Source organism: Micropterus salmoides, unplaced genomic scaffold (genome assembly GCF_014851395.1).
Source record: "Micropterus salmoides isolate LMB-PRFRI ecotype aquatic unplaced genomic scaffold, ASM1485139v1 Ms_hic_scaffold_15, whole genome shotgun sequence".
Taxonomy (NCBI): domain Eukaryota; kingdom Metazoa; phylum Chordata; class Actinopteri; order Centrarchiformes; family Centrarchidae; genus Micropterus; species Micropterus salmoides.
In genome coordinates this window covers 34,003,796-34,012,630 of record NW_024040596.1, presented here as the reverse complement: position 1 = coordinate 34,012,630, position 8,835 = coordinate 34,003,796, and the positions used below count along the sequence as shown (strand labels likewise).

The 8,835-nt window shown below is 41.3% G+C and overlaps 1 protein-coding gene across 4 annotated transcripts in view; it reads left to right on the top strand.

Annotated features, from left to right (window-relative positions):
- The window catches only part of ubxn4 (UBX domain protein 4), a 34,704-nt gene extending 27,222 nt beyond the window's left edge, over nt 1–7,482 (top strand). For 2 of the 4 annotated variants that reach the window (XM_038719780.1, XM_038719783.1), the window contains 3 exons: nt 4,407–4,538; nt 5,772–5,980; nt 6,640–7,482. In XM_038719780.1, coding sequence (XP_038575708.1) covers nt 4,407–4,538; nt 5,772–5,980; nt 6,640–6,778 — 480 coding nt within the window. In that variant the 3' untranslated portion in view covers nt 6,779–7,482. Of the gene's footprint in view, nt 1–4,406; nt 4,539–5,768; nt 5,981–6,639 lie in introns of all 4 variants that reach the window. The other 2 variants (XM_038719779.1, XM_038719782.1) reach the window with 1 other exon arrangement.
- Nucleotides 7,483–8,835: the final 1,353 nt, after the last annotated feature.

Sequence of the window (8,835 nt, the reverse complement as noted above, 5' to 3'; positions counted from 1 at the left end):
TCCAGAATATGCAACTCGGCCGGCTCACACGTGGACGAGCTTACAAGTGCGAGGGCCCGCCCAACGCTGCTTGCAGCTTTAATGTTAAGATTAAATTTTCGCGTTTCTAATGTATGTAATAATAATTGAAATTCCCATTATATGTGAGCATTGAGCTAACCGTCAAAGTGCTATTTTCTTTAATGTATCGATGTGATGGGCTCTAATATCAATACAGTATTGCAGGAAAAAAAAAAAGTATTGTGATATATTGCTCTTGATTTTTTATTTTTTTTGCACACCCCTACTCAGCATGTTTTTCCCTTAGGAATGGTGACTCCATATTTCCAGTATCTGATTTGTCAGTAGTTGGGCTGTTGAGCCTCTTACCTTGGAATCACACAGGTGGCATGTGCGGCGCGTTACGGCTATGCCGCGGCTGCCCGAGCTAATTGCGGCCATTCTAGTCAATGCTTGTGCACACACCTGAAGCACTGCAGGGTGGCCAGAAGCGGTTCTCTGTGTGACTTTCCTGATGCAAAGAGCGGCACCACTAAATCAGCTGACTGCATCTCTCTCTGTTTTCGTTACAAAAACAGACCTTTTGCTACGTTTCCGCCTCCCGTCCAGATTAAAACGGTGAATCAGAAGATGTTTGTTTGAAAACGCTGAGGACCGATGGACAAAACAGAGGACTTTATAAAACGATGACGCACACTCACATTTGGCTTTGTGAGTCGGTCTCATCAGTCATGCAAAGCAAAAACACGATGCTACTTACAGAGTTTTAGTTTTGGTATTGTTATTAAAATATAAGTACTGTGTAAATAACACTTAACAGTTAGCCTAGCTTACTGTGCATGGCGCTGTATTTACTTTGCGACAACTCTGCCACCGTCTCTCGTACTCTCGTGTTACTTTCAGTAACAGTTCCACTTCGTTGTCGGTCAATGCAAAAAAAAGAAAAAAGCCTAGTGTGGTTCTTGGTCTGTATTCATTTCTTAATTTCATCTGGCACGTGCTACCTGAACGGCCACTAGATGTGTGTTTTCAGTCGTTCTAATATAGACTGAGATCAACTCTGATGCGCAGCTGAAACACTGCTGTGGACGGAGAAGAACATTTTCGTTATAAAAGTGTTTTAAAAATGTAGCAGTGTGGATGTAGCCTCACATTACCCCACTCCTCTCTCTACTCCTCTCATGTCAACCGTCCCGTTTTCCCCGAGATTCTCCTGTATTTTTCCATTCTCACCCGGTATCGACCCGTTAAATGTTTCCCCGTAAATCTCCCATATTTTTAACCTTTTATGAAATCAAATAAAAACCTTCTGGCCGTATTTAGTATTTAGACTGTTTCCTGCACAAGGATGAAAAAATGAAAACAATCCACTAAATTGATATAAGGCCTATAGCCTACGTAATATTAACAATTGACTGTATAATATGGAATTTACATTGTAGCCTATTTTTATTTATTTAAATTGTCCTTATTTTCAAATCTCACTGAAGGCAGTTATGACTCCTCTGTGTAGCACTTCTCCCTCTCTCTGCTCCTCTCTCTCTCCTAAAGCCCACAGAACCTGCCTGAGCTTTTCAGAACAAGCATCTACTTCAGAGTTTATCATCGACTCATGATGCCTGTGCTCCTTTATCTCCTAAATATTTTGGCTACAGCAGTTTTTATGGTTGTGGTAAATTTATAAAGATGCTGTTTGTTCTGTTTTTGTAGTTATTCCACAGTAAAGCTATATTTGTTAAGCTATAAGATGTTCACAGTAACCAGGCAAAGGCTGCTATGGTTTAAGTCTCTAACACAGATTGAGCGGAATTTGTTGCCCATGTTTAATATAAATATTAATAAATATACAGTATACTGTATAATTCTACATGATAAATAAAAGGCTCCAAATAGACCCAGTGATCGGTATCCTGATCGGAGCACCTCTAGCCTAGACCGTACTCTGTGATGTTATTTACAGAAGCCCAACAGTTCCCACCAAGAGCAGCACTAGGTGACAGAGGCAAGTAAAAACTTCCTTTTAAGAGGCAGAAACCTTGAGCAGAACCATGGCTCAGGGTGGGCGGCCATCTGCCTCAATATTTATAGTAGTGTTTATGATGATAATAATAACAATTACTAGAATAGGCAGTAAGTCTATTTTTGACAGAAGCACAGAGCTGATGAACCGAGCAGGAAGTCAGACCGATTGTATATCAACAATAAACACAGTTAAAACAGACCTAAAAAGAAAATATTATGTAGCTAACCATGGCAGAAGCACAAAAATCAAGGACAATTGAACAAATCAACAAAATCTGAACATGTCAGCAAATTCAGGCAGGCAAAATACTCTTATTCTGAAATGCTCCATGTGTGACATGAAGCTGTGCAGAGTAAAATAAAACCATTTCACAACGAACTGTGATCTGTAGTAGTTAGCACAATAAGTACACAACGTGGAGCAGGTTGGTGATGCCAGAAACCTGAGTTTAACCCAAAGATAGCTGGCTTAACCACTAATCTGCCTTGGTGATACAGGCTCCTGGTGTTCAGATCAGGAATCTCTGGACACAGCTGTGGCTTCCCAATGATTACACATCAGACAGTCACATATTTGAACTAGACCTGCAAGCAAGTATTATCGGTTGTTCAAAGGTTTGTTGCGCCATAATGTGTAATCTCTTTAAATTGTAAAAATGAAGCAACGTTCCTATGTAAAGAAACGTAGGATCAGTGAATAATTATCTCTTTCACTCATGATGCGATTAGCTGCACTGAACCTAATTCCTATAATACTGAAGAATCTGTGTTAATATTTCTGAACGTGCGGGATTGGGGTGCAGATGCAGAATGTAGTTGGGACAATCGTTTTTTAAATAAGCTGTGTATAGTCTGTGTTTTACCAACATTTCATTGACTTTGTTTAAATTTACTACATTTGTTGAAGTAGCTGAAATAAACCACTGAATGCTGCTGAGCCAAGTTCCTGTATTGTAACCTCAAAGCACATCACTACTGGATCAGATTGTAAGCTTACAATCACGTCTATATAGTTTTAAGTCTTCTACCATATTTTTCATCTTCAGTTGTGGCCCCTGTGTTTTTTCCACATCAGATTAAAGGTGAACAAATATATTTAAAATGTAATGTAGGCTACAGCCTAATAGACGGTCAGATTTCTGTATCACCACTGTATCATCCATAGCCCATTGGTCTGAATTAATGGTTAATGCTGAATTATATTGTGTTAACTTGGGATACTTTTGGACCCCATGGATACTTTTCACTGCTCTGACTCAGGCTCTTTGTTAAAGATAAACCAGTGCCGTGTCCGTTCACAGGGGCCTACGTGACGCCTCTCTGCGCTTTTTGTTCTAAATGTGCATCTCACATTGGTTTCACCTACAGCAGTGGTTGGCAAGAGGTGCCCGCTGCCCAAACTCAATGAAAGCTTTTACTTTGAAAAATTCTGAAAGACATTGAAAAACTCTGTGGCGTGCTCAGGAAAGGAATTCCCTCTGCCTTGAGATGCTGGGGAAATGATAAGCATCCATAGATTGATGGATGTGGATCAACACCAGCACATGTTTTATTCTGAGCAGTCTCTTCATAGTTAATATGTTGAAGATTGGGATCAAACCCACAACCCTGCGACTGAAAGACCTGTGAACTACACAGTGTACACTAACACTGAAACAACATGACAGTGGTGGAGACACTGCTAGATATTCAGCGTTTCCTTAGGACTAAACATAAAACTCGTAACTACTGCATTTCAAAACATTCATTTGTGTCCCGTGAGCGTATCGTGCTGTCATTGTTACAGAGCTGAGCAGCATAATCCCCACCCGTGCTGGCTGCTCCGCTGTTCCCCCGCGAGCTTTCCCTGTCCTTGAGGCTGCAGAGCGCCGCTCAGCGCTGTTCTCTACTGTATTTATTCATTCTGAATGTGTCGTGTGTTCAAATTTCACCAAGTGCGACACGGGACTCCCCTGGGTCCACAGCAACACACCCTCCACATTTGAAGTGGATTGGATGAATGCAGAACAGAATTGAAATACAAGGACACACCCAGATTTCCCTCTTTATTAGTCTGCATATACATACATTAATATCTCTGCCTCCACTGGCCCTGCCTTTAATTTACCTGTTGCCATGATGAAAAATAATATTGGAGCTCCTTTGATGATGGCTTTTTGTATTCCCCGTGCACAAGCTTAACTCCTACTAAACTTAACGTAAATTAACTAGTTTTCCGTTTCAGCGGTGGTCAACTCAGAGTTCATGGTTAGGCTCAGTTTGTTAAACCTGCTGGTACTGGGAGCCACGCTGCCTTGCATGCATGGCCCCCAGCCCCCTTGGGCTTGGACCTCTATTATGTGTGTACGTTTATCACATGGCACTGAAATGTTTTGTGTCCTCAGGAAGTGGGAAACCGCTACGGTAACTTCTCCCTTGCAACCATGTTCCCTCGGCGGGAGTTCACCAGTGAAGACCTGAACAAGACTCTTTTGGAGCTGGAACTGGCTCCTAGTGCTTCCATCGTGCTTTTGCCGGTGAGTAGAGCAGAGTCAAATAATACAAAAAGACAGTACAGTGTGCTGCTCAGGGCTGCGTTTCCCAAAAGCATGGTTGCTAACTATGGTAGCAACTTCCTTGGTTGGAACTATGCAGTTGCGATGCAACTGTTTCCCAAACCCTCTTTCAAACTACGGAGGTAACTAAGTTGGTAACGTACATGGTACGAACCATCGTTAAGCAACGCAGGTGTTCCCCGAAACCATAGTTCTGATGAACGTACACACGAAATGTCGTTAAGTTGCATAGTTCGAACTCCAGCTCCTGACCTGTGGTTAGAAGCTTAGTTCATGGTGACTATGTCACAGATAGCAGAAAATGCAGAGTTAGGAGGTGGATGTAATGTGTTTTAAGCAGGGAACGTTGTGTAAACCTGCTGTACAAACATTTAAGGTGAAGTTGTTTTTTTAAATGTAGTTGTAAAAAGTATCTTAATGTAGACCATCTACAAACAGCAGGTGTCTTTCTCCCAGACTTCCCATCTGTTCACAATAACTTGATTTAATATTAGTCACCCAGTACAAAGATTAAAGGACAAAACGGAGAATGTAAAGACAGATACTTGCAGATTAAACCTATTTTACTAAATGTCTTGTAATCACTAATAGTTCTTAATATTTTCTTTTAAGTTACAGACTATATGTAGGCTAAATAAAATGATTAGGTTATATATATTATTTAGATTGTTTTTCATTAATACTACTGTTGATTTTCTTGTTATTGCATGTACAACTATAATAAGTTAGCATAATAATGTTACTTAATATCGGCCACAACTGACATATTTAGGCAGAATATGACAACGTATTGTGAGTTTCCTGCTGTGAAAGTCAGACAAACACACCTGGAAACATGTTAGTTCGAATTATGTTGGTTCAAACCAAGTTAGTCCAAACCACGGTGGTACCAACAAGGTATGACAGTTTTGGGAAACGGTTCAATGCTACCTTCCGTGGTTGTACGGGAAACGCACCCCTGGACAGCTACCTGATCTTCTTGGGTTTCACTGGGATATTCTTTATTCTTTTTTGGGAAATGTTCGGAGGGATTTTAGTCTCATGTCTGTGTGCAAAGCTGGAGTCAGGATAATGTTAGCTTAGCATAGGCAAGCAGGGGGAAACAGTTAGGCTGGCTCTAAAAAAAATGTCCCATAATGTTCCTTAAACGTGCCTCTTGTATCAACATTATTTGGATGATGTCCCTCTCAGCAGTCAGGCAGGCCTGCTAACACGGTGGTCCAGTCCTCTGAGGGTGGGATCTGGGCAGTTATGGGAACACTCATCTACCCCCTGCTGGCTGTATGGAGATTCCTCAGCACCTTCCTGTTTGCAACCCCGCCTCCTCCTGGTGCATCCAGAGGCACCACCCACCAGTCCAACTCTCACACCAACTCAGCATCAGCCTCCGACAAAGCAAAGAGGTGAGGGATAGTAACTGCTCCATTTCAGGAAGAAATACTTGTAAACAGCATTATACGAACTCAAACTCATCAATCATCTCGGGACTCAACTTTCAGTTATCTTCAGCCTGAGGAACTTTGCGAATAGAGGTATGAATATTCAGAGTCCATCAGGCTATATCAAAATACATCCACAAATTGTAACCACATTTTATGTGAAATTCATTCATCAATTGTTTTATAACAATTTATATAAAAGCTTTATAAGAAGTAAATAAAATAGTCTAAAAATGAATTGAATTCAGAAGTGATCAGTGAACAAAGAAAAAGCCTACTCTCACGCCAGGAAAAAACACTCACTGAAATCTGCAGTCTGTAAAAGATGCAGTGGAGTGAACCGAAAGCACTGACTGGAACTCCCATAAACACATTTGAGTGTCAAACTCTCCTCCTTTTTCAGACTTTTTGTTGAATCCTGTACACAATATTAAGTGCCTGTATGTGTATGATAAAAGCTTTGACTGTACTTATGCTACAGATACACCCCAGTTTATTGGACTGGGGCTCAAACCCGCACATACAAGAGAAAAGGATTTAGACCCAAATGCTTTTTTAAAGAAAAAAAGATTTTATTGGTTTAAATGTATAATTCACTCACTGTTTCCTCTGTGTCCACTCAGAGAACCTCTCTCTAAGCACACTCGGGAGAAGCGACCTAAGGACTTCAAGAAAGATGGTAAAATCTGCAGACTCAGGACTCAGGAGGACAGCGAGGACGACAACAACACCTGGAACGGGAACTCCACCCAGCAGATGTAGTGCACTTCTGGTGTGATTATTTCAGTCTGACGAGTTCAAGAATGCTGCATATAGGGCTGATCCTTTTGTTCTCTCTTTCTCTTACTGTATTCCGGGCCTACGCCCATGCCCGCCTGCATGGGTAGATTAATAATAATCAACGGACTGTCCTTTAGGCTTCAAATGAAATTATGTTTTTGTGTTGATTATGACATGGTCTCCTTACTCGAGCTCAGATTACTGACCGACTATGAAAGGCTGCACCAGTATCCTCTCCTGTGTCTTTATCTCATAGCTGATTATCCTCAAATCCATCTGACAGGTTTAAAATGCACCGGGTGACCCTGAGTGTGTCTGACACCAAATTCTGACCTGACCTGAGGATGTAATCTGAGCCCAGCTTTATGTTATGTTGGATGAGTCACTGCGTTTTGGAAAAATGTAACTTTTGGAAAGTGATTGGGTGAGTGCCATTATTACCTAACAAAGGACTGAAGATGTTTTTGTTTTAGATGTATAAGATATTTTATCAAACAGTTTGCAGCCGCTGGCAGAGGACTATACATCTGTAACTGTTGGAGTTCTATCAAGGTTGTGACACACACACCTTGGCAGTATGCGTTTCTACTAGTTGCACATGGGTGACTAATGTAGTTATCCTCATATAACAATGAAAATTAAAGCAACCTGTTTTTCCAAAAAAAAAAAAAAAAAATTGAATTGTGGTTGTGTGTCCAACTAATTTCTGCAGCCCAGTAATTTGAAGTACATTTTTTTTTAACACAAATGTAAATGCTCCGTATTTGTATAGTGCCTAGTCTTTTTGACCACTCAAAGCGCTTTTACACTACATCCACCATTCACACACTGGAGGAACAGCCACCAGGGGCTATTCGGGGTTCAGTATCTTGCCCAAGGACACTTTGACATGCAGCCTGGAGGAGCCAGGTATTGGACTGTCGACCTTCTGATTTAAATTAACAGGAAACCCGCTCTACCTCCTGAGCCACAGCCGCCCCCTACACACAAGTGTTTCACCACTGCTTTCTCTAGGATCTTAGAGAGGAAGGGAAGGTTAGATACAGGTCTACAGTTTGCTAAAACCCCTGGATCGAGGTTAGGCTTTTTCAGAGGAGGTTTAATTACAGCTACTTTAAAATACTGTGGCACATAGCCTGTCAATAGACGTAAAGACATATCTAGTAAAGAACTTTTTACTAAGGGTAAAACTTCATTCAGCAGCCTACCGACTCCGGCTCCACCACGTTACGGCAGCGCCTCGTTTTGTACACCAGATTCAGTGGACTTTGCAGGTAAAAGACAGGTTGATGGTCGTGCCTTTAGGGGGGTGTGTGAGAGGAAAAATGTAATGGTGGTGTAATAGTGTAATAACTACACCAATACTCAATAAACCACGAAAACTACAATTTTTTTTTTTGTTGAGATTTTCATATAAAAAGTCTGACTTTTGGGTAACCATATCTATCTTGATTTTGTTTAAGCACCAAGCATCATCGATGTAAAAGTCCACATTATCTCATCTTGCCGAACTCAGAAGATCATTGGTACCCATCTCCTGAGCATCAGTGATATCGGTGAGGTGTCTACGCAGAGCCCAAAGGATATTAAAGGACAGTACCCACCCAGCCACAGCCTGTTCACCCTGCTGCCTTCTGGGAAGAGAGATAGAAGTTTGTGCTGCCGCACCACCAGACTGCAGAGCAGCTTTTTCCTCCTTCATACTGTCGATATCAAAGCACAAATGGGAACGCATTCATATGCAGAAGTTTTTTCTCTTTAGTAACTTTGGAATCCTGGTTATATATTAGTTTGTTACCTGAACATACACTCACCTAAAGGATTATTAGGAACACCTGTTCAATTTCTCATTTATGCAATTATCTAATCAACCAATCACATGGCAGTTGCTTCAATGCATTTAGGGGTTTGGTCCTGGTCAAGACAATCTCCTGAACTCCAAACTGAATGTCAGAATGGGAAAGAAAGGTGATTTAAGCAATTTTGAGCGTGGCATGGTTGTTGGTGCCAGACGGGCCGGTCTGAGTATTTCACAATCT